This window comes from Aulonocara stuartgranti (assembly GCF_965226115.1).
Source record: "Aulonocara stuartgranti genome assembly, chromosome: 11".
In the NCBI taxonomy this organism is placed as follows: Eukaryota; Metazoa; Chordata; class Actinopteri; order Cichliformes; family Cichlidae; genus Aulonocara; species Aulonocara stuartgranti.
Genome location: NC_138947.1, coordinates 33,301,033 through 33,327,506, shown reverse-complemented (window position 1 = coordinate 33,327,506; position 26,474 = coordinate 33,301,033). Strand labels below are relative to the sequence as shown.

General features: G+C 44.3%; 2 protein-coding genes across 2 annotated transcripts in view; both read left to right on the top strand.

Moving 5' to 3' along the window:
• The first annotated feature begins 785 nt into the window (after positions 1-785).
• On the top strand, positions 786-4,740 carry fam210ab (family with sequence similarity 210 member Ab). Its single transcript, XM_082550989.1, has 4 exons — positions 786-925; positions 2,006-2,478; positions 2,872-2,983; positions 3,596-4,740. Exons 2-4 carry the CDS (start codon positions 2,057-2,059, stop codon positions 3,908-3,910), a joined length of 849 nt encoding a protein of 282 aa, XP_082407115.1. The 5' UTR covers positions 786-925; positions 2,006-2,056; the 3' UTR covers positions 3,911-4,740.
• Positions 4,741-20,795: 16,055 nt separating this feature from the next.
• LOC309717771 (uncharacterized protein) overlaps positions 20,796-26,474 on the top strand; it is a 352,978-nt gene continuing 347,299 nt past the window's right edge. Inside the window, exon 1 of the mRNA XM_082552596.1 lies at positions 20,796-24,102. Coding sequence (XP_082408722.1) covers positions 20,953-23,907 — 2,955 coding nt within the window. The 5' untranslated portion in view covers positions 20,796-20,952 and the 3' untranslated portion in view covers positions 23,908-24,102. The remainder of the gene's footprint in view (positions 24,103-26,474) is intronic.

Sequence of the window (26,474 nt, the reverse complement as noted above, 5' to 3'; positions counted from 1 at the left end):
ATAGTCAGCTAATTATTGACCACAAGTAAATACGGGAAATAACAAAACGGGAAATAACTAAAGGCAAGCCAAGTGACCCAAAGCATAATTACATTTATTAGAAACAACAAAATATACAAAACATAACAAAAAATGTCTAATTAACATCTCTGTATACTGCTACTTTTGGCTGTGCATTACAAACACACTGGCTCCTTTCATGTGAGCCGCCCGCCCTCTGTTGGTGACAGTCGTGTATTACAGAACGCCGATGCGCTAAAGGTCACGTTTCTTTATGTTAATATGTAATAAAACATTTTTACGCCAAGAAAGGCTTGTCTGCGTTTAGGCGGGGTCTTTGTATTTTGTTTTTTGTTTTTGTTTTTCATAAGTTAAAAATCTACCGAGATTAGTCATATTAATGTTTGTCGTTTATATGTTTATATAGCACATTTAATTACAACAGCAACGTTGACAAAATAACTAGTAAAATAACTTATAATATTAATGTGTTTCATATATGGCAATAAGGCTAATAACTGCAGACTACATGAAGTCTTTGTTTGTTCTGGGTTAAACCTATAATTTAATTAAACAAGCAGACGTAAACAAGAACTTTTTGTTTGACATTAATGGATAAACAAAGCCCAATGTGTCCGTGTTTGAAGGCCACACTCTGTTTACAGTGAGGAAAAAACAAACCACTGGCCAACTTCATGATCAAGAAAAAAAAATCCACCGCTATCAACGCTGGGAAATGTATTTTTAGCATATCTTTGGACCGTCGCAGTCGGGAGAACTTCATTTCCCATCGGTCTTTGCGCACTTAGGGTTACACGCTGCTCTCCACCACGCAATCAGAGCGGCTGAAACGATAAATGTGGTTCTTGAGCGACACATAGCTCGCATGGCCCTCCGGTTTGAGGAGTGCAACACCTAAATTCTAGTAAGTGCAGTCAGCTTTCTGTCCACTCCTTTAGTATTGTTTATTCACGTACTGGTTAGTTATTGCTTGCGTGAGTTAGCAGAGCAACTAGCTAACAGGCTAACGTTAACCGTCAGAAGCCGAAGTTGGCAGCTGTTCAGAGTTTGGCTTTAGCACACGGCTGTCGGTCAGTGTCTAAGCTAGACTAGCTGTCTGCTTTAATGAGTGAAGCCTCTTTGCTTCGCCACCCGCTAAAGACCCACGTAGTTATATGGGAACTAAAAGCTGCGCCCTGTTTGTCCTCAGGACACAACTGTCCAATGTCAGCCACCCTAAAATAGACCCCTGTGAAAATCTTCCATTACTGTGACTCAACATTTCCGGGTGCAGCTTGTAAAATAAGTCACGAGGAATGTCCGCCGTCGTACGGTCTACTTGGGTGCTTTTATTTTGAGGACCGTTGTTGTGGCTTCCCGTCTAATTGTAGTACTTTCACATAGCTTGGGTTTGGCTAACTGTAGGTAGGTCAGCTAAAATGTGCTGTCATACAGCAGTCACTTAGCTCAGTTTCTGCAGCTCCACATAAGAAACATAAATTAATATCTTTAGGAAGAACTCCCTGCATGCAGCGCTCACTCACCAGTTTCACTTTAGGTGCTGAGTTTATGGTTCTGCTGTCATTAAGCAGGGTTTGTTCGGGACCTTTAATCTGTGGCATCCTTGGGGAAGATAACATTACAGCTAGTGCATGAAGGGACATAGATCAGGGCTGTTTAGTACACAGCATAGATAACCCAGAGTGCCCAGCACGTTTCAGTGCATTTCAGACTGAAAATGGAGCTGAAATTAGTCACTTTACAAGTAAATACTTTGATAATTTATCAGTCTTTCGCTGAAGGAATATTTTTAGGCATGTGTTTAGAAAGAAGGGTGTTGGGTTTTTGTTTCTCTTCTTGTTGTTGAATCTTTAGGTTTTGAGTCCTTGATGGACCCAAATAAGCAGTTTAAATTGGCAACTGTGGATGAGCATTTCATAGATTAAAGGATTATTAGGTTAATTAGATTACAATTTAAAGTGCCTTTCTCTGTCTGATCCTGCAGTCTGTGGTTGAACATCACAGCTGAAAGGAGGAGGGCGAAGAGAGGAGGAGGATGATCATGCAGCGCATCCTTACTCATGGGACACTCCGACGGGTGGCGGCGGTGCGCCCACTGCTGCTGGGCATCGCCGTCCCCGAGACCCCAGTAGCATTTTGTTGGCGCGCCCTCCGTCAGTCGCCACCTGTTGGCCAGCGTTGGCTCTCCACTTCGGCCGTCAGCACAGCAGCACACCAACCAAAGCACCAGCCGGCACAGGGGGAGCCGCAGTCTGACACCACGACGCCTCAGACACAGGACAACCCGGGAGAGAAAGCAGCACCTGATCCTGCAGAGGTGGACCCTCTTCAGGACAAGTCCATCGGCCTGTTCCAGAGGTTCAAAAGGACCTTTAAACAGTATGGGAAGGTGATGATCCCTGTGCATCTGGTGACTTCCTCTGTTTGGTTTGGAACCTTCTATTACGCTGCTATGAAGTGAGTGGTGCTCTGCTTAAAATACTTTATTTTGATGTTTATGAAGGACTAAATGTTAAATCTAATTCTGATGTGCCATATCATCAAGAGATTATTATGCTTTTGTTGTTGACTCAGCTACTGTTGCAGTGGGAGGTGCTTTGAGTTTTAAATAATGAGGTCAGTGCATTGTGAGAAATCCTGTGAGCTCAAAGCTCAGGCCTCAGACTGCACCTGTCACAGGCTGGGCAGTAACAAAGTGCCTAGAGATAAAGTTCCACACTGGTACAATGTTGAGTTTTCTGTTATGTGGAGCCACTGTTTTAATGATCGAATGTTTCATAGGTCAGCGTTAAGTTTTGTAACAAACAAAAAACATTGATATGAAAATATGGGCTTTTTTTGCTTCCTCAGGGGTGTGAATGTAGTGCCATTCCTGGAGATGATTGGTCTACCAGAGTCACTAGTTGGCCTTTTAAGAGACTCATCGAGTGGGTATGCGCTGACTGCATATGCCATGTACAAGGTAAATTAATTCCAGACTACGTTTAAATTGACTCCCTGCGGCATACCTGCTTCTTACTTTCAAAGCACTTTATAACCTTGCTCCCCCTTATTTATCTGATCTTCTCCATACGTACTAACCCTGTCGTACACTCCGCTCTTCTTCAGCTTCCCTTCTGTTTGTGCCACCTGCTCACCCGACTCAGAGCCTTTAGTTGTTCTGCCCCAAGACTTTGGAATGCACTTCCACCAGATCTCTGAACTACAAACTCTCGCTCCACTTTTAAATCGCATGTTATGATCGCATTTAACTCATGTAGCGCTCCACTTGTGTTCATTACTTATTTACAGGGTCAGACTACTTTCTTTATGTGAGCTAGTTTGACCTAGCAAGAAACTAGGTCAAACTCTGTTCCCAGTTAGCTCTGGGAACAGGGCGAATCATGGCGCTAATTCGCCCAGTAATGGTACTGGGAACAAAGGTTTTAAACAAGCGTGTCATTATCCCACTCCCACACCAGTCACAACCACTGAACCTGGATCCTTTGTTTGGAGCTGTTCTGTCTCGTTGTACATATGAAAAGCACATACGGTGTATTTAAACTCACTGATGGTTTTTTTTTCTCTCCTACAGATCGCAACCCCTGCTAGATACACGGTGACTCTGGGCGGCACGTCACTGTCCATTCAGTATCTCCGCAAGCACGGCTACTTATCCACACCGCCACCAGTTAAAGAGTACTTCCAGGACAAAATGGAGGAGACGAAGGAGAAACTGACAGAAAAGATGGAGGAGACAAAGGAGAGATTTTCAGAGAAAATTGAGGAGACAAAAGAACGCTTCAATGAGAAAATGGAAGAGACGAAAGACAAGTTCTCTGAGAAACTACAGGAGACCAAAGACAGAGTCTCTGAGGGAAAAGCCTTCTTTCGAAAGAAAAACGATTAGAGAATCATGTCTACAGGTGGTGTCTCTGAAAATATGGTCATGTTGTGATCTCAACATGATGTACTGAGTAATGTGGGAATCAAATGGCAGATGGTACCTCTGAGACTGGAAGGAGGAGAGAGATGCTGCACTATCCCTGTCCTGAAACCCTCCTCACACCTCTCAGTCATGTTTTCTGTTTAAGTGTCCAGTCGAGTCCCTTTCTGTCTGAACTCTGCCTCCCTGCACTAGACAGCAGCTTAGTGGACTGCTGGCAATGCTACCTTCTGACACTGTCATCTCAGACTGGATTTGCACACACTCAAGTAATCTGTACTCACTCTGTTGGCTGTTTAAAGAGGAGCACTGTTCTTGTTTCTCTTGTCACACCCATCAATATAGAAAGGGGTGGGGGGAGGTCTGGGCTTCAGAGATATGAACAATGTGTCCGTGTAATAACAGCACCTGGAGAGAGCAGTGCTAATCATTGTAGCTGTTAGGGAATAAAACTTGAAGCTCATCTGTGTGTACTAGTCCATTAAAGCCTTTCTCAAGGCTCAGAGTGTCACCTGCTGTCTTTTCTAATGAGAGATAAATAAAAGTTTTCTAATGTATTTTCATTTGATAGCCAAAGCTAATGTGTGACAGCGTTTCAGTGTTCGTGTCACTGTTAGGGCAGTAGTGAGTAAATGTGCAGTGCATAAAGCATGTATGAGCTGCACACACAGTGTCACACATGAACAGCAAGAGGGTCTCCATGACTTTTGCACAACGACACATTGGTTTTGTCAGGAATTCACACAGATGTCCACTGTAAACAACAACAGAATAAAAGTCAAGTGCTAACCAAATGATGTTTGAAACTTGAAGTTTGTGTTTTATGTAATGTGACAGTGTGTTCTCTGTGCTTCAGCTTTCCCTCACAGTCTAAACAGGTTAATTAGTGTTAATTAGTCTTTGTATATAACCAGAGCGTGGATGTGGACATAAATAGTTGCTTCTGCAGTGATTTCCAGTTCTGGCATGTTCCATTAATGGATTAGAGGTAAGATGATGGGATGTCTCTGTACCTAAACTGACTCCATGTCTTACTCGCACTCAGGTTTCCCGGCTATTATCCTTCTGAGCAAATGTTAATCAGTGTTAGATTTTTTTTTTCTCTTTTGCTGCATTTTGATAATCGTGTGAGGTGTCATCTGCCTTTTCAGGTTTTACAGAGATTGCAGAAGAGATTAAACATAAAATGTCCCGTGATAGGTAGAAGTGCTTGTGTGAATGAGGCATGTTGTATAGCCAGGACCCTGCAGAAGAGAATGAGTGGATGTAACAGATAATGTAAGCAGGAATAAATAAGTGCTAACAGACAAACATGCAACCACACCAAAAACAGAACCTCCCTCGCACTTCCAATAACGGATGATTTTTTTTGGCACTTTAAGCGTTTTTACATTTCCTTCTTGTTTTTGATTAAACATTAGTGCTAACAAACTTTAATCAAAAATAGGAAGGAAATATAAAAACGCTTAATGTACCAAAAAATCATCCATTATTGCAGCTGCCAGGGATCTCTGTAGCTCAAAAGTTTTGAATGAATTCTGATAAAACTTTGTAGTGTTACAGAGGGGGGACTGTGTTAACAATCCGTTAAACCGTGCCATACATCCAGGCTCTTCAAGGTCAGCAACTTGTTGGTCAAAAGCTTGCAAAAAACAAACCTCAAACTATGATTCTTCAAGTGTTGTTTGTATTGTCAGCAAATAGGAAGTACCATACAGAGATTTAAAATATCACGACACAATGGTCCTCAGCCAGAAAGAGCGGAGAAGTTTAAGGATCTCTGGCTCTTGTTCAAGAGTGAGGAGAGAAGGGAGCAGGAGATCGACAGACAGATTGGTGCTGCAGCTGCAGTGATGTGGATGCTGTCACGGTCCGTCATGGTGATGTCACATTTGAACTCTGACCTCTCCTTCAAGGTCAACAGATTGAGCTCAAGGTCAAGGTGATAATAATGTTTAATAGAGCAATTTAAAATAATTTTTCTTACAGCTGTTTTTGTATTGACAGCAAACATGCATATACAGCAGCGTGGTGGTGCAGTGGTTAGCACTGTTGCCTCACAGCGAGAGGTCATGGGCTCAAAATGCTCTGTGTGGAGTTAGTATGTTCTCCCTGTGTCTGTGGGTTCTCTCTGTCCAGAGACGTCCAGTTAGTGCGGTTAACTGATGATTCTAAATTGGCCCTGTGACAGCGTATTGACCTGTCCAGGGTCTACTGTACATCCAGCACCCCTGTCAACCTGAACTGGATAAGGGGGCTTATAGGGAATTATATACGTGGATTCTAAATATCAAATGATAGTTTTTGTCCAAATATCATGTCACATTTGACCTCTGACCTTATTTCACATCTGCCTTTCTTTCAAGTTGACCGCAAAATATGTTTTATTTTTTAAAGAAAGTGTGTCAGGAGAAAAAGCATGAGCTTCTTAGATAGTTAGAAAAAATACCGTATGATAAAATCTGCAATAAGCAAAAAACAAAAAGTAAGGAAATGAGTGTTTGATCGATTATTGTAACAATAAATGTCATACCACTGGGCTGGAAAGCCTATTTATTTGTTTATTAAACTGTGACATTTGTAAGAAAAACGCAGTTTTGTGTTGAGCTGCAAACTTGCCAAACAGTTTTTTCTGTGGATTTTGACTGTTATGTAAAAAGGTCAAATGATTCATATCCAGTTATTTGAAAATCATACATATTTGTGTGATCAGAGTAGACCTCTCCCATGCTACTCTTATCTGATTTTTACTGAAGTGCAAACTTCTTAAAGTAAATTAAAAAAAAAACACACAAAATGTATATATTAAAAATATAATACTGTTCCATTAAAAATAACTACTGCTCAGAGAGTGAGCTGACTTGGTGGAGGATGTGTTCTCAGAGCGATTCTTCTCTCGTTTAGACAGTCAGTGTGACAGACCACCCAACTTGGTGTTTCCATCACTTCTACAGATTTTAGGATCATTTAACTCAGTCTGCTGGTTTTAAACATTAAACTGAAATGTAGAGAAGTAAAAGGAAACAGGTCCTGCCTATACTGAAAATACAGGCTCTAAAGTACATCCTGAATTCAGCAGAAGTTAAAACCATAGAAGGGGCGTGCACTTGCTAAGATTTCAGTAGATGCTCCCCAGAGATAAAATCCCCAGGCAGGACAACAGGTGGGAAAACGTCCGGTCTGCTCAGTCGGTTACTGTCCACATTCACACCTCACACAGAGAAATCAGTGAGGTCTGAGTATTCTCTCTGCTGTCAGCATCCAGAAATGGTGGGCAGATGCAAATGTCATGCACCAGCCGGCCTCCTTCATTATGAATCAGATCTGCATGGAAATGGAAACGTGTTGCGTGCGTGAGCTGCAGTGACCTCTGCTGTCCAGACTAATGAACAGCTGCTTATGCAGTCCACGGCCCCTCGTATAAACACCTGTTTGTTCTCCCACGGGGACTAAAAAGCGGGGGGCAGAACGAGTCCTCCAATCATTTTAGTGCAAAGACAATCTGTGTTCCTCAGGTGTGAGCCAGTGGCCAAACATGACCCGAGTGTCAAGATGCCTCTGGGAAGCATGAGGTGAAGCACAGGTCAGGAGAGAAAAAGCTGTCCAAGCTGTCAAAAAGTCAATGATTTTTCACCACTTTCCATCTTTTCTCAGCAAAGGTCAGCGAATGTTTTAATGTTATTGACAGAATGTGGGTGCAGTACAAAGTTGCAGTTCGGGTCACATTTGTTGGAACTCTTTGGACTTGAAGCTGTGCTTGTAGTCAGATATAAGCTAAATTATTCTTGCAGGTACGCACTCATTTTCTTTTGTCCACTTGTCTGTCAGCAAGACCATAGAGAACACAAACAGCTCAATCCCATGAAAGTCGGTGAAATGGAGCAAGGGTAATACTTTGTGTCTCTGAGTGATCGTCTTTAACTCTGTGAAGTGTAACCAACCACAGCTGATTAACCTGTAACAAGGCTTAATGCTGCTGTAAGGCAAAATGGATTTCTGCGTGTTATTGTTAGGGAGACTCCGTCCTCAGAGCAAAGACTGTGATCTTAGATACAAGCAGAGGTGATAAAATGTGTAAATGGATATGCTGCTATCGTAAGATCCAGATTTTTAGCTTTGCATTCCATTGAGATTAAAATAACGAGAGATTAAATTGAAAGTTCCTTTATGTGAATTTAAACTTCTTATAAACTCAAAAGCATTCAGCCTCTTTGTGACTGATGCAGAGTGGGAAAGCCCACAGTTGGTATCAAGCACAGGCCAACTGGAGTTTGGCCAATTTGCTCTTTAAAACTTTTTATTGTTTCAGGCTGTTTCATTTCTATTGCTTCCTGTATGAGCTTTTGTTTTGGGTCATGTATGGTGTAATTTTCAGGTGCAATGTTTTTTGCATCTTGGGTTTTCCTCCTTTTTTTCTATTCACTTTAAGGAATCGAGAAAATAGTTCTCTTGATCAGTGTGTTTGCTTTTGAAGTTGTTCTTGTTCTCGATTACTGCATACGATCCGAATGTTTGTGTTCACTCATCTGTCAGTTGTATTTGTATTTTCTTTATTTCTGTTTATAACATCCATCCATCCATTCGCTTCCGCTTGTCCTTTTTCAGGGTCGCGGGGGGCGCTGGAGCCTATCCCAGCTGTCATAGGGCGAGAGGCGGGGTACACCCTGGACAGGTCGCCAGTCTGTCGCAGGGCCAACACACAGGGACAGACAACCATTCGCACTCACATTCATTCGCACATTCACACCTAGTGACAATTTGGATTATCCAATTAACCTATCCCCACAAGCTGCATGTCTTTGGACGGTGGGAGGAAGCCGGAGTACCCGGAGAGAACCCACGCAAGCACGGGGAGAACATGCAAACTCCACACAGAAAGACCCCGGCCTGATGTTGGAATTGAACTCAGGACCTTCTTGCTGTGCGGCAACAGTGCTAACCACCGTGCCACCGTGCTGCCCTGTTTATAACATTTGTTGTGCAATTTCTGCTCCCACCTATACTTATATACTTAAATACTTATAAAATAGTTTGTCACTAGAATTTTACCTCATGCATTCCACCCTGTGCTCATTGACTGTGTGAATGACCTTTCAAGAGTCAGCACTATAATATATATATGAAATATCCTGTCTCAGAGTGATGCAGAAAACTAGTTCATGCATTTATTACTTCCAGGCTGGACTACTGTAATTAATTATTATCAGGATGTCCTAAAAACTCCCTGAAAAACCTTCAGTTATTTCAAAATGCTGCAGCAAGAGTCCTGACAGGGACTAGAAAGAGAGAGCATATTTCTCCTATATTGGCTTCCCTTCATTGGCTTCTTGTTAAATCCAGAATTGAATTCAAAATCTTGCTCCTCACATACAAGGTCTTAAATAATCAGGCCCCATCTTATCTTAATGACCTTGTAGTACCGTATCACCCTATTAGAGCACTTCGCTCTCGCACTGCAGGCTTACTTGAGTATTGAGTCTCGGTCGTTGTGTCCTTGGGCAAGACACTTCACCCGTTGCCTACTGGTGGTGGTCAGAGGGCCCGGTGGCGCCTCGCCTCTGTCAGTGCGCCCCAGGGTGGCTGTGGCTACATTGTAGCTTGCCATCACCAGTGTGTGAATGTGTGTGTGAATGGGTGGATGACAGGTTGTGTAAAGCGCTTTGGGGTCCTTAGGGACTAGAAAAGCACTATACAAATACAGGCCATTTACCATTTACCATTTAGTAGAATGGGTGGGAGAGCCTTCAGTTTTCAGGCCCCTCTTCTGTGGAACCAGCTTCCAGTTTGGATTCGGGAGACAGACACTATCTCTACTTTCAAGATTAGGCTTAAAACTTTCCTTTTTGCTAAAGCATATAGTTAGGGCTGGATCAGGTGACCCTGTATCCTCCCTTAGTTATGCTGCAATAGGTGTGAGCTGCTGGGGGATTCCCATGATGCACTGAGTATTTCTTCTTCAGTCACCTTTCTCACTCAACATCTGTTAATAGAGCTCTCTGCTGAATCACACTTGTTATTAACCTCTGTCTCTCTTCTACAGCATGTCTTTTGTCCCGTCTTCCTTCTCTCACCCCAACCGGTCGCAGCAGATGGCCCCGCCCCTCCCTGAGCCTGGTTCTGCTGGAGGTTTCTTCCTGTTAAAAGGGAGTTTTTCCTTCCCACTGTCACCAAAGTGTTTGCTCATAGGGGCTGATGTGATTGTTAGGTTTTCTCTGTGTGTATTATTGTAGGGTCCTTACAATATAATAATAATAATAATAATGGATTGGATTTATATAGCGCTTTTCAAGGCACCCAACGCGCTTTACAATGCCACTATTCATTCACTCTCACACACTGGTGGAGGCAAGCTACGGTTGTAGCCACAGCTGCCCTGGGGCAGACTGACAGAAGAGAAGCTGCCATATCGCGCCATCGGCCCCTCTACCCAACACCAGTAGGCGGTAGGGTAAAGTGTCTTGCCCAAGGACACAACGACCAGGACAGAGAGCCCGGGGATCGAACCAGTGACCTTCCAGTTACAGATGCGATTCCCAACCCCCTGAGCCACGCTCGCCCCAAATATATAAAGCGCTTTGAGGCGACTGTTGTTGTGATTTGGTGCTGTATAAATAAAATTGCATTGAATTGAACTGAATGTGTATGTATATGTTTCTCTAAGTATGATAACAAAATATGGCGTCTCAGAAATAATTCTAATAGCTGAACTATATTATAATATTGCAGGAATTTTACCTCAGAGTGTCAAGCGCCTGAAGCCAACTATTGTTGTGAATTTGTGCAATATAAACACAGCTGAAATGAACTGTCACATCATAAGTTGTTACACCCATTAAAGTTCTGTCACCCCAAAATCAAGTTGTATGTTTCCTTTGGTCTGTGGTGCTTTTTATCTATCCAGATTGCTTTGGTGTGATTTGCCCACTTTGGAGATACTGATTGTAGATACGTTTGCCTTCGATAATGTAAATAATGCATATTTCATCAAATATATTGTACTGAGATGAGACAATGCAACAATGTGTTTTACCCACTAACTGTAACATTAATGATGTCTTTCTCTGCTTAGCTGTAATTTTAGCTAGCTGTGTACTCATTTGACAACCAAACCACAGATCTTGATATCCCAAAGAGAGGTATCTAAATGCAGAATCCACCATAGTTGATGCTTCAGTGATGCAAATTGCCAGACGAGTGGACTTGAGGTTTCTGTGGGCCTTTGTGGGCTTTGCTGTCTCAGCAATCCAGCCCGAGTTAACTGTCTCCAAAAGGTTCTGGGTATTTAAATGGGCCACAGACTGCTGTAGTTGTAGCTGAAAGCATTAGTATTCATCAAAGCAGTTTCCAGACAGGAGGTAACATTTAGGCACGTCTTCCTGATAAGGAAAGGAGGAGAAGAGGAAAACTTAGAAAGCAGTTTCCTTCTCCTCTATTTCCTGTCTGAGACTGAAAGCCTGGGAGAGGTTCATAGTCTGAGAATGCATCATGGCTCATCTTTGAAACAAGCAGCAGCTGATGTATGCATGATTTCCTCTGTGACTGCCCTGCATCAGTCTGCCAGCTCTCAAGATGCCTGTTTGTGTCTGTGTGTCATCTGAAGAGAGTGAGTCAGGAGGAAATGTGAACAGCACTGGGATGGGTTGTGCTCCTAGCAGCAGGAGGTTCATGGAGAGGACGGGAGGCGGGGGTCCTGGGCCCACCCTCTCTCTGCACTTGTAAGTGAGGCTAAATGCTTTGAAAGCTTTGTTTCACTCTTGCGAATGTTATGACAAGTTGCCAGATGGGCTCCGTCTATAAATAAAACGCTCTCGCTGCTGAAATATAACAGAAACTTATGTTTTATGCATCTCATTACTTTACAGGGCTGAGTGAGTCATTTGCTCCTGGCTCAGGAAGATCTCTGCCAACGATTCTCTAACAAGAAAACAGACGGAAGAAGAGAGAGGATTATGATGTGACCTGAATGTGACCTGCGCTGCATTGGGTAGGGTTAGAATCAGCAGGTTTGAATGACTGGGGTTCAAACTTACCTGAAGATCAGCAGAGGGGCTCTTTCTCCATCCCACCAAAGAAAGAAACAGTTTGTAGAGACATCTCAACATCTCCACTGGACTTTACATTGATCCTCTGAGAGAAAAGGGCTCTGTGTTATGCACCTGACTTTATTCACTCGATTCAAACTTTGTGCTATGATTGAATATCTGTAAAAGTTCTCAGCTGCACTAAGAAGTACTAAGTACTAAGAAGCAAATTCAAACAAATCCATCCTGGCAAGCTATACTGACGAGGTGCTGCTCATCAGCATCTTAGTACGTCTGGGGATTACAAGTCTCATCCTGTGCGGCTCGCTCCATTGCTCACAACTGAAAGAAAATTTGGCCATTTGGTTCACACGTGACCTGTGGAATCATCGAAGTTTTACAATCCTGTACCCTGGAGAACCTTCTATGGGGTATTGCTGGAGGGCGAGGTACACAGCACAAAGGACATCTGGTTCTTTGCGCTGTGTCTATATTTGTCGCATAAAGCTGAGCGCTTTTTCAGTGGGTGTTGGACTCCACAGACATCAGCCAGAGTCAAGAAGGTGTTACATTTGAAAATCCTGTCACAGCTGTTTGTGGCTCATTTACCTGTATCAGAACACGACCTTTATTGTGCTCACTCTTAGTCTGAGCACATGAAAGGGTTCCTCCCTTTGGGTTTGGTGAGAGTCGCTTTCCCAAGCTAAGGACTTTAAGTGTTGTGGAATCTTGTTCACCTGAAATGGTAAACTGGAGCATGAGATACAGATGCAGTTACTGCTGGTGATGCAGCACCAGAGTATTGTAATAGACCTTTGTTGTGAACTGCTAGTCAGTCTAGCTCAGGGGTGGGCAACTCCAGGCCTCAAGTGCCGTTGTCCAGCAGGTTATAGATGTGTCCTTGATGCAACACAGCTGATTCGCATGGCTAAATTACCTCCTCAACATGTCTTGAAGTTCACCAGAGGCCTGGTAATGAACAGGTGCATAAACCCAGGGGACCTGAGACCTGGAGTTGCCTACCCCTGACCTAGCTTGAAGTAGAATATTGGTATATCTGTAGGAGCTGGCTGAGGATGATTGGGCATCCAATCAGAATGGCTCCTCTTCCTTACTTTGGAAAATTACCAAGCATATCTGACTGGAAGAGCACCTTAAGGTAGATCCAGAACCTACTGGATGGATTACCTAGCAAGAAAAAAACCTGTGGGACTCCCAAGAAATATGGCTACAGAGAGGAATATCTGGAACACCGAGCAAAGGTAAACTGAGACCTGTCAGAACTCTTCTAGGTAATGACTCCTATATACCCAATTAGACATGCTGTGCTGGGATAGACATCAGCAGAGGTTGAGGCGCCTTCATGTGTACAGTTTATCTCTCAACAGCAATTTCATTTTAGTCCAATCACTGTTACTATTGTGGTAAACCACAGTTAGATATGTACTTCATTTATTAGGCTAGCTCAATACTGAAAATGGGTGCATTTGATTCGTTCATCCATATTTACTAAGCATATGCTGCCTAAAGTGAAGCAGGCCAAGCCAAGTTTCAAAATTCAGATAGAACTGAGGTGATTGTACTCAGCCCTAAAAATATTAGAAACAGTGTCTAACCAGAAACTGGATGGTATTGCCTTGGTTACCAATAACACTTTGAGAAACCTTGGAGTGTTGTTTTGTTTTTATTTTGTTGAAACCAGGATATGTCCTTCAACGCACATATTAAACTAGTATGTTTGTTTTTGTCCCATCTCCCTCCTCCCACCCCCAACTAGATGCAGCAGATGGCCTCCCCTCCCTGAGCTTGGTTCTGCTAGAGGTTTCTTCCTGTTAAAAGGGAGTTTTCCTTCCCACTATGGCCAAGTGCTCGCTGACAGGAGGCAGTCTGATTGTTGGGGTTTATTTCTAATATAAAGTGCCTTGCGATAACGGTTTTTATGGTTTGGTGCGATTTGAGATTTTATCATTTGAACTGAATTGAAGGGAAGGAAGGTATAAGACAGAAATCTTAAACCTGCATGTAGCTATCTTTCCCATCTCCAACGGCTGCATGGAGAATCCTTTTAAAAAAAGAAAACAATGAAATAAAAACACTAAAACCAGATGATTTTTTTTTTTTGCTTTCACCACCAAGGTTTACCTATGATTGATTTTTAGCTCGACTTTAGTCAAACTTAAACTGAATATAGTTATATTTTTTAAAAAAGAGTAAAAGATGTATCAGACCATGCCGGTGTTTACTTGTCTATACATTTGGAGACTGAAATAAAGCAGACTAGCTGGAAGCTGAATACGAGCTTGTTAAATGATACCAAGTGTATACAATTCGTAAGAAATGAGTATAAAAACTACTGATAATCAAGAGGTGTCCCCAAGTGTTACATGGGATGCATCCAAAGCGGTAATGAGAGGAAAATTGATCACGTGGTCCTCGTTGTGACACAGTGGCTAGGACAGAATTCATTTGCCATTTGTCACTTGCATATATTGTTATTTTGTGTTCTGTTATCCTATAGTCTATCCATAATGCTTTAATGTAAACACAGCACATGTAACCTTGGCTCTACATACTATCCCGGGTCTGTTTGTGGTAGCATTGGTTATATTCATTTCATCTGTGCAAATGTACTTAAAGCTAAATGTCACTTCATCATTAATTGATTTGGATCTTTCATTTGTTTATGTAGTTTGGTTATACTTACCATTGTCTGTTCCTTTGAGCAGGTCCTATTTGTAAAACAGGTATGTGGGAAGGACCGCCCCAGTACTTCCTGATTTTATAGGATATGATGTCACTGATCATGTCAATTGGGTGTAACCAAATGAAGAGATGTTTCTTTTGTGTATAATTGTTTATTTCATTTAAAATAACCCCATGAGTCAGATTAGGTAAAGAGATTGACTTTTCAAACTGTTTAGCTGGGTGAATGAGTTTGTTAGGTGGAAAGATGATTTTATTCTTGTTTCTTTATCTAGACTGTGTTATTTAGTCTACCCTGTTTTCCCAATGGTAGAGGTTAATGAGATCCAGGTGTGAGTGGAATTCTATATAAAGCAGGTGAGATTTTGACTCACGGGTTCTTATGTTTTGTGAAACAACTGTTGAAAGGCGACGCCAGAAAATAAAGAACACTTAAAAGAAACTTGAACAGTCTGCAGATGCTGTCTTCCTATCGCCTTCCATGCTGCTTATGTTATTGTACAAAAGGGTTAGGTTTGTGTATGGGATTTCCTATGCCCCCTGAATGCACCATCGGGGTGCATGTCCGCAACTTTAGTTCAGAGACAAACGGCAGCCAAACAACGGACAGTGTGTGCGTTCATAAGACCGTAAGTCAATGTTTTACTTCACTCAGTTATGTTGGTGTTCAGCCATGAGTGTATTTGATGACTTACCAGCAGTTTCTGCTTCTGTTTAAGTGACGTTATGTACAAGTGGCAGTTTGCTAGCATAACAGATTTGTTTGCTAATTAGCTTCTAGCAGAGAGATTCGTTGTTATAGTGTTGTTGATTCTGTGCTCTGTGTAACAGATGATAAACCGATGTAAAGTTGCCTTCAGTGCATAGTTTTATGCGGTGTGTTGATGCATAATGTCTGACTTTAAGTTTATGTAACCAGGCCACATCCTGGGCCATCTGACCTCAGGAATTCGCATGATAAGGTGGGGCCAGGTTTCACAATGAACACACCCGAAACTCTGGCTGATTTGGACCCACGCACAGTTTCACACCTTGGCTCAGGCGACTAGAGGATCATCAGGGGGTCCTTTTGTCCCTCTGTGGGGGGTTACTCCCACTAGGTTTATATCTGGGACTCTCCACCATTGGACCTTAGAACTGAAGAAGCTTCTCGGATGAGAGGTGAAACGTCTTCAAGCAACTTAAAGAAGTCCAGACGCTTTTCTTTGCAAGCTCCTTTGACTAACCAGGCTGAAGTATAATGTCAGCTTATTTAGTTATATACTGTACTTGAGTACACCTCAGTTGTATCTTTATGTTTATTATGTAATCTGATTCCTAATTGATTTGTATTATTATGCTTTGTCTGCAGAAACCACACACACACACACACACCCACACACACTCTCTCGCCCAGCTGCGGGCACATTCTCAATTGGAAATGCAAAGAATGACAACTTTATTCCTGGACTCTGCCTGTTTGTTCCTCTCACATCTGAACATTTGCAAGTGTTCTGACCCGACACTCTGAAGTGATTGCTGCCAGCTCAGATTTCTTTAATCCTTTGGAAAAATTGGTCCTTCGAGCCGGAGGTGAGCAACTGCTTCAGCCTTATATGTTCAGAATGGAAGACCGATACCCATACAGAGAGTCTGACCGTCCGCACAGACATAGCAAGCTGCCATCATACCTCCAGAACTATGAAGTGGATGACCTCGCTAAGAACCGACTCTCACATGATGATCAGGGCAAGCATTCTACTCATCCTGAAATTCTCCAATATATTCATCATATGAAAGAGGAACACAATCAACTCCGACTAGATGTGCAACGCCTGACAGAATTGATCTCTAGCTCACCTGTACTAGCTCCACAGCATGCCACATCACGGTCTGGACTTTGTGAGGATGGGACGTCAACCACACCTGCCCACACTAGTAAGCTGGTGCCAATCAAAGGTCAGAAGAGCCCACATCAGCCTGAAAGTGCTCCACAGGTGCCATTTGGGGATGAGTCTCAACATCCAAAGGACAGCCAGCATGGCCTGATTGAGGAGCTCACTCACAGTCTAAATGACGCAGATCTTGACAGGGAGCGCAGCGCACAGTCACCATCACCTTCAGTCGACTCATGCCCTGAATCTCAAGATTTTCTTTCACCAATGACACCAGGTGAGATGCTCCCTCCACTTCCAGCGTCAGCAGCAAGGGGACGGTCACCATATCATGCAGAACAAAGAAGGGTTGATGAGGTGTATGCTCGTCGCCACAGGAACTGCAGTCAGCCTGCCACTCCTCCTAGATTGCCAAAGCTAGGGGCCTGCTATGAAGATGATCCATACTACAGACAAGATGACAGGTATCCTACCCCTGGTCACCCAAGCTGCCCTGACAGTCACTCAGACACTTCACACCTCCTCTATTCACCCTGCTCACTCCCCCCCACCCCCAACTGCAGCATCCAATACACACTCAACACAAGGCTCCAGCCTGTCTCTCTCAACCACCCCGGTTAGGAGGGAACTGAGGAGGATTAATGGCAAGAAGGCAGCGGGTCCAGATGGCATCAGCTCGAGGGTCGTCAGGTCCTGCGCGGACCAACTGTGTGGGGTGATGGAGCACCTCTTCAACCTGAGCCTGAGGTTGGGAAGAGTCCCACAGCTCTGGAAAACCTCCTGTGTTGTACCAGTGCCAAAGACTTCACGCCCCAAGGACCTCAACAGCTACAGGCCGGTGGCTCTGACATCCCACCTGATGAAGACCCTGGAGCGGTTGGTCCTGGCTCAGCTTCGGCGCCTAATAAGCTCATCACTGGACCCACTTCAGTTTGCCTACCAGCCTGGCATTGGAGCGGATGATGCCGTCATTCACCTCCTACATCGTTCCCTCGCTCACCTGGAGACCGCTGGAAGCACTGTGAGAATCATGTTCTTTGATTTCTCCAGTGCCTTCAACACTATTCTTCCCTCGGTTCTAAAGGACAAGCTGGTGAACTCTGGAGTGGACCATCACCTCACTACCTGGATCCTGGACTACCTCACCGACCGACCACAGTATGTGAGGACTCAGGGCTGTGTGTCGGACAGGGTCGTCTGCAGTACGGGGGCCCCACAGGGAACGGTTCTGGCTCCGTTCCTCTTCACCATCTACACTGCAGACTTCTCCCACAATTCCACCCAGTGCTTCCTGCAGAAGTTCTCTGATGACTCTGCAATAGTCGGCCTCATCACTGATGGGGACGACAAGGAGTACAGAGGTCTGACCCAAGACTTTGTGGACTGGTGCCAGCTGAACTACCTCCAGATCAACGCCAGTAAAACCAAGGAACTGGTGGTAGACTTCCGCAGGCACAAGCATTCTCCACTGCAACCACTGAACATCCAAGGTATGGACATTAAGGCTGTGGACAGCTACAGGTACCTTGGTGTTCATCTGAACAATAGACTGGACTGGACTCATAACTCAGACGCCCTCTACAGGAAAGGGCAGAGCAGGCTGTACCTGCTGCGGAGACTCAGGTCGTTTGGAGTGGAGGGCCCACTCCTGAAGACCTTCTATGACTCTGTTGTGGCTTCTGCTATCTTTTATGGCGTGGTCTGCTGGGGCGGCAGCATCTCTACTGGGGACAGGAAGAGACTGAACAGGGTGATCCGAAGGGCCAGCTCTGTTCTAGGATGCCCTCTGGACCCAGTGGAGGTGGTGAGTGACAGGAGAACGGCGGCTAAGCTGTCATCCCTGATGGACAACATCTCCCACCCCATGCAGCAGACTGTGACAGCACTGAGCAGCTCCTTCAGTGGGAGACTGCGGCACCCACGGTGTGGGACGGAGAGATTTCGCAGGTCTTTCCTCCCCACTGCTGTCAGACTCCATAATAAAGACTTTAACTGATCAAGCACACACATCCATACATATGCAATAATACTAAGTGCAATAATCCTTTCTGTCATCGTTGTATTTTTACTCAGTTGTATATAGTATTTGTATTTGTATTCTATTTTTATCTTATTGTATATTTATTTTATTTTATTCTACTGTATATAGTATTTTATTTTATTGTATTCTGTACAGTTGTGTACTGTATTTATTCTTATTGTATTCTAATTTTTGCCTCATAACTTTTGCACTGTCCACTCCTGCTGTGACAAAACAAATTTCCCACGTGTGGGACTAATAAAGGTTATCTTATCTTATCTTATCTTATGGATATGGGTATCAGGATTCGAGTTATCCGTACAGGCGCTGTGGTAACTATCCAGATGACCGCCGACAGTGTCCACCCGATCGCCTGCAACCAGGTGGGTGCCCTCAGACACCACTCTCTCTCAGCAGAGCCCAACAGATAGAGACTTATCGTGGACCTCAACCAACGATCCCCGACCTTGTGCACGAGGACCCACGTGAGTTTGCAAGATTAAAGTTAGCTCTAGATAACATACTTCCACTTGATGCTCCTGAACACTTCAAGTTCCAGATCTTGACAGATCACCTTAAGTGTGAAGATGCACTACTTGTAGCTGACTCATACAGTAACAGTCCATTCCCATTTGCTGACACCATGAGAGCACTTACAGAAATGTATGGGCAACCTCAACATCTGGCCTTAAAAAGGATTACCAAACTGATGGATGGACCCAACATTAGGAGTGGTGACATCAGAGCCTTCAAGTCTTTCGCACTACAAGTCCGTGCGCTAGTGGGTATGTTACACCAGTTGGGAGAACAAGGTCGGACAGAGTTGAGGTGTGGCTCACACGTATCTCGCCTCTTAGCTAAGCTACCTTATGACCTAAGAGCAAATTTCCAGAGATTTGTCAATCCCATCAACACTCCTATACCAACACTGCTTGATCTGGCTGAATGGCTTGAGTATGAGGTGCGTGTCCAGGTAATTGGAGACCAATATTGTGGCCACTCTGACAGGGAGAGGCAAGTTTCACGAAAGGAGAGACGTCCTGAGCATAAGTTTCAGAAGGCTGCCACCATTCTCCATGGTAGTGAGCCCAGGAGAAAGATGGAAGGTGACATGTCAGCGACACAAGAAAGGCCCAAGAAGTACTGCCCATTCTGTAATACAGTGCAGCATTACCTGAATCAGTGCAGTAACTTCAAACTCTTGTCGAAGGAGCAGAAGACAGAGTGGATCAAGGTGAATAAGAGGTGCTGGCGATGCGCCCGTGATCATCAAGCAGCTATGTGTAACCTCAAAGCCAAGTGTAAACCATGTGGGCGCCGACATCTTGAAGTTCTTCATGATGTCAATACCAGCCCAGATGCTACAGCCTCTGGTTCAACCAGTGCACCAGAGGAAAGCACATGCTTAGTAAGTTCCACCTCTGAGACACTGTACGTAGACCGGCAAACCAATAGCAGTCAGGTGCTACTCAAGCTAAGTCGTGTCATCATTAGGAGCAGTACCAAGATGGTTGAAACCTATGCTATACTGGATGATGGATCAGAGCGTACCATACTTCTGCATGAAGCGGCTGATTGCTTGGGGCTGCACGGGGAAGCTGAGGACCTGGCACTCCGCACTGTCCGTCAAGATAGCTGTACCATCCATGGTGCTGCTGTGTCATTCTCCCTTTCTCCTGCCTCACAGCCTAACAAGTCCTTCCAGATCCACCAAGCCTTCACAGCAAAAGAACTTGGCCTAGCACGCCATAGTTACCCTATAAGAGCATTACAGGAGCGGTACCGTCACCTTAAGCACCTGCCACTGCCAGACATAAAGGAAGTACAGCCCCTTCTGCTTATTGGGTCAGATAATCCACATCTTCTCACTCTTGTGGAGCCAGTACGTCTAGGCCCTCCAGGTGGACCTGCAGCTGTGCACACCTGACTTGGATGGACTTTACAGGGTCCATCGAGATTCCTACGTCAGCGGCTAACCCCACAGCAGTGTCTCTTCACCTCTGGGGCCTCACCAGAAGCTGAGCTCTTCAGCCATGTTGAGAGACTCTGGAAGATGGATACCTTGCCATACCGGAGTGAGCGGCTCATTACCAGGTCCCGACAAGACGCTGAGGCCATTCAGAGACTTGAGGAAAGGACAATTCGAGTAACAATTGATGGAGTAAATCGCTACGCCACCCCACTACTGTGGAAGAAGAATCTTCCCCCTCTACACCAGAGGCAGTTTTGGCCCAGCTTCGTGGTACAGAGAAACGACTTGCCAGAGAACCACAGAAGGCAGCTGCCTACTCTCGGGAAATCCAAAATCTGCTGCAGGCTGGCTTCGTCACAGCTGTTGCACTGGAAGAGGCCGCAGTGAGTAACTGTTCATGGTTTATCCCCCATCACATGGTGCACCACAACGGGAAGGACAGGATAGTGTTCAACTGTTCCTTCACCTACAAGGGTCAGAGCCTGAACGACTGCCTTCTTCCAGGGCCTACACTGGGAGCTAGCCTGTTGGGAGTCCTTCTCAGGTTCAGGGAACACCCAGTTGCCTTCAGCAGTGACATAAAGGGGATGTTCCATCAGGTCCGTCTGCTAAATGAGGACAAACCCTTTCTCTGTTTCCTGTGGCGAGACATGAAGGTAGACGAAAAACCCACCATCTACCAATGGCAGGTGCTTCCCTTTGGGACTACATGCAGTCCGTGCTGCGCTACCTTTGCACTTCAAGATCATGTCCAGAAACACACTGAGCCAGGAGAGGATGCTCGTCTGTCCATAGAACGTAATTTCTATGTTGACAACTGTTTGCAGAGCCTCCCATCAGAAGGCCAAGCCAAGAAGTTGGTGGATCGCCTGCAGTCTCTCCTCTTGGAGGGTGGATTTGAACTACGACAATGGGCTAGCAATGTCCACACGGTCATCAGCCACCTACCAGTTGAGTCCCAGTCAGAGGGTAGCGTTCTCTGGCTCTCCCAGGAGTCAGCCAATCCTCAAGAGCGCACTCTAGGACTCGTATGGCACTGTAAGACTGATGCACTCCGGTACAAGCATCAGCAGAGCGTCAGTTCAGAGCCAACAATGCGCAACATTTATCGGCTGCTCGCCCAGCAGTATGATCCTCTCGGGTTTCTTATTCCATATACGACCAGGGCAAAGGTCATCGTGCAACACCTCTGGGACAAGAAAAGAGGATGGGATGATCCTCACTTACCTGAGAATCTGCTCCACGCCTGGCGTTTGTGGGAAAGTGAACTCGGCCAGCTCTCACAGATAACGCTGCCGAGATGCTACACTGACTCACGCTCGGATTGTAGTCACAGCCATCGAAGCCTTCATGTGTTCTGTGATGCCTCTGAGCTTGCCTATGGGTCTGTGGCATATCTACGCACCGACCAAGGAGAAGGAAAGGTCCAGGTGGCTTTCTTGGCTGCGAGGTCGAGAGTTGCACCCAAGAAGCAACTCTCAATTCCAAGGCTAGAGTTGTGTGGAGCCCTTACAGGAGCACAGCTGGCTTCTGTTCTGAAGAAAGAACTGACCCTTGACATCCAAGATGTGGTGTTCTGGACAGACTCGACTACAGTACTTAACTGGCTCCATTCAGATTCATGCAGATATAAAGTCTTTGTGGGAACCAGAGTTGCAGAGGTACAAGAACTCTCTGCTGCAGCATCTTGGCGGTACGTGGACTCAGGAACCAATCCAGCAGACGATATCACGAGAGGGAAAACTGTGGCTCAGCTTGCTGGTGAGAATCGCTGGAGCCGGGGGCCACCATTTCTTCAGCTGCCACCCAGCCTTTGGCCACAAGCACCGGTGGGAGAAGCTAAGGAGGAAGTGGAGGAACTGAAGAAGCCAGTGTTCTGTGGTCTGCTTACTGGATCCGCTAGTCCAGCGATACCTGACATCAAACAGTTCAGCACATATGAGGAACTCCTGAAAGCCACTGCTCGATTGATGCACGGGGCGGCTAATGACACCAGTCACCCTGATGCTGATGACTTTAAAAGGGCAGAGCTGGCCCTGCTTAGACATTCTCAGATGGAGAGCTTCCCGAGAGAATTCACATTACTTAAATCAGAGAAGCTGATTCCATCCAGTAGCAGGCTAATTACCCTCGCTCCTGAGTATGACAAGGCTTCTGACTTGATTAGAGTTGGAGGTCGACTCCGCAGATGCGAAGGCCTGAGTCCTGAGGTACTACACCCTGTACTTCTAGAGCCTGCTCACCCAGTTACGAAGCTTCTAATCCAGCGATGTGACAATAAGCTCAACCACCCGGGAGCTGAACGTGTTTTCGCTGAGTTGCGCCGGAAATACTGGATCTTAAGGGGGAGAGAAGCAGTCAGAAGACATCAGCATTACTGTCCCGAATGCAAGAAGTGGAGAGGTCAACCAGAGGTCCCGAAAATGGCAGATTTGCCGCCCTCAAGTTTGAGGCTCTTCCGACCTGCTTTCTATTCGACTGGAATGGACTGCTTCGGCCCTATGCTCATTAAAGTGGGTCGGCGCACAGAAAAGAGGTGGGGCATCCTTTTCAAGTGTCTTACTACTCGAGCAGTTCACCTGGATCTGCTGGTAAACATGGATGTTGACTCCTTCTTGATGTCACTCAGATGGTTCATAGCCCGTAGAGGGAAGCCGTTTGAACTCCTTTCAGACCAGGGTACCAACTTTCGAGGTGCAAGTAAGGAACTACAAGAAGCATTCACTGCCCTAACGCCAGATCTTAGACAGCAACTGGCAGCAGAACAGATCCGATTCTGTTTCAATCCCCCTAGTGCTCCACACTTTGGAGGGTCTTGGGAGAGAGAGGTGCGATCCGTGAAAACCGCTCTGCGCACCACGTTGGGAGCGCAGATAGTGTCAGAGGAAGTGCTGAAGACTGTCCTGCTTGAGGTGGAGAGTATACTCAACTCCAGGCCTTTGGGTTATGTTTCTTCAGACATCGCAGACCCAGATCCCATCACGCCCTACTCTTTGTTGATGGGGCGGCCAGATTGCTCTCTACCCCAAGTGTTCTATCCAGAATCCGAGCTGCTCAGTCGTAAGAGGTGGAGACACACTCAAGTCCTGGCTGACCAATTCTGGACGCACTTCATACTGCATTTTATGCCCACCTTGCAACCACAGCAGAAATGGCACAAGGACACAGACAACATTGCAGTTGGATCTGTGGTTCTCATTGTTGATCAGCAGACCCCACGAGCGCTCTGGCAAGTAGGAACCGTGAAAACTATCTTACCGGGGTCCGATGATCGTGTCAGAGCTGCAGTCGTTCAAGTAAAGGACCGAACTTACACTCGCCCGGTGGCACGGCTCATCAGGTTGCCTGTTCTACCCCAGGATTCTGCTTAGGTGCAGAGGACATTCCATCAAGGTCAAATTTGTACACCAAATTTGGGGGCGGCTGTACAAAAGGGTTAGGTTTGTGTATGGGATTTCCTATGCCCCCTGAATGCACCATCGGGGTGCATGTCCGCAACTTTAGTTCAGAGACAAACGGCAGCCAAACAACAGACAGTGTGTGCGTTCATAAGACCGTAAGTCAATGTTTTACTTCACTCAGTTATGTTGGTGTTCAGCCATGAGTGTATTTGATGACTTACCAGCAGTTTCTGCTTCTGTTTAAGTGACGTTATGTACAAGTGGCAGTTCGCTAGCATAACAGATTTGTTTGCTAATTAGCTTCTAGCAGAGAGATTCGTTGTTATCGTGTTGTTGATTCTGTGCTCTGTGTAACAGATGATAAACCGATGTAAAGTTGCCTTCAGTGCATAGTTTTATGCGGTGTGTTGATGCATAATGTCTGACTTTAAGTTTATGTAACCAGGCTGAAGTATAATGTCAGCTTATTTAGTTATATACTGTACTTGAGTACACCTCAGTTGTATCTTTATGTTTATTATGTAATCTGATTCCTAATTGATTTGTATTATTATGCTTTGTCTGCAGAAACCACACACACACACACACTCTCTCTCTCTCGCCCAGCTGCGGGCACATTCTCAATTGGAAATACAAAGAATGACAACTTTATTCCTGGACTCTGCCTGTTTGTTCCTCTCACATCTGAACATTTGCAAGTGTTCTGACCCGACACTCTGAAGTGATTGCTGCCAGCTCAGATTTCTTTAATCCTTCGGAACAGTTATGCTACTTCACACTCGTACAAAAAGAAAGAGAAACAAATGCAAATTAATGAGTTACTACTTACATTAAAGAATTTAGAGACTAAACACGCCACTGTTAAAGACTCTCAAACATTGGAAGAGATAAATTTAACAAAACGGAAATTAAATGATATATTCGATAGACAAGAAGAACTAAAAGCTAGATTTGTTAAGCAAAAGTATTATGATTACGGCCCAGGGCAAAGAAACTATTGGCCTGGGGAATTAAAAAAACAGCAAGAAGAAAGAGAATTTACAGTATAAAAGATGAAGAGACTCAAAAAATGTGTTACACTGCTAAAGAAATACAAAACTCATTTGAAAACTATTATAAAAAATTAATTATATTCAGAGACACAAGGGGCTGACCCTCTAAACATTCAGAAATTTTTGCATTCTCTGGATTTACCTAATATTGGACGGGAACAAAACAAAAGACTAATGCAACAAATTACTAAACAAGAACTGGATAAAGCCATTGCAAAAACAAAAACCAGATGCTGGGTATGGACGGATTTACATCAGAATATTATAAAACCTTTAGAGAGTTATTATCACCGCTATTATTAAAATGTTTTAACTGTGTTGGAGGGAGGGGAGTCACCAACATGATAGATTATTCACCTCAATAACAGCAGAAAGGCTTAAAAATACAATACCAGAAATTATTGATGAAGATCAGACAGGATTTCTCAAAAACAGACAGATACAAGACAGTATAAGACGTGCCTTACATTTAATGGATTATATGAATAAATCCCAAAGGGCATCAATTGCATTAAGCCTTGATGCAGAAAAGGCGTTTGACTCCGTCCGGTGGGATTACTTATTTTTGGTTATGGAGCGGTTTGGTTTCGGAGACCCTTTTATTCAACTGATTAAAAATTTATATTATTTACCTTCAGCAAGAATAAAAATAAATGGGAGCTTAACTGGAGTAGTGGACTTGCAGAGAGGATGTCAGCAGGGATGTCCGCTTAGCCCAGCCTTGTTTGCTTTATTTATTGAACCGCTGGCACAAGCTATTAGGGAGGATGAACAAATGAAAGGGATATGGATACGGAATATAAAACGGGTTTATATGCAGATGATATTTTGCTGACCCTCACAGACCCAGAAAGAAGCTTACCTAAGTTATGGTCAAAGATGGAAATGTTTGGAGAACTTTCCGGATATAAAATAAACATTCAAAAAACACAGGTGATCACATACAATTATGTACCCACAACAAAGATCAAAAGTATCTCTAAATTCAATTGGAATAATAAAATGATTAAATATTTAGGTATTAAGATTCCCAAAACACTGACAGAAATCTATGAAATAAACTACTCACCAATTACAAGGGAATTGAAAGAAAACATTCGAAGGTGGAGCCTACTGCCGCTTGATCTGTATAATAGGATCGACCTGACCAAAATGAATATACTTCCGTTTCTGCTTTTCCTTTTTCAATCTATACCGGTACACGTACCAGCCAAACAATTTGCGTTATGGAACCGAATGATTTCGGGATTTGTATGGAAGGGCTGTAAACCCAGAGTTAGATATATAACATTGCAACTACCTAAGGAATGGGGTGGACTTTCCCTCCCAAACTTAGAAAGCTATTTTAAAGCAGCACAATTAAGATACTTAATTTATTGGTGTGATCCGTCGTACGAAGCAAAATGGAAATATTTAGATGTGACACAATTAAAATTACCACTACAGACAATACTAGGAGATTAAAAAAATTAGATTTGGAACAGA

Coding starts and splice junctions, on each gene's coding strand:
- fam210ab (XM_082550989.1), top strand. CDS start 2,057: ATGATCATGCAGCGCATCCTTACTCATGGGACACTCCGACGGGTGGCG. Junction 2,479..2,871: donor TTCTATTACGCTGCTATGAA/GTGAGTGGTGCT, acceptor TTGCTTCCTCAG/GGGTGTGAATGTAGTGCCAT. Junction 2,984..3,595: donor CTGCATATGCCATGTACAAG/GTAAATTAATTC, acceptor TCTCTCCTACAG/ATCGCAACCCCTGCTAGATA.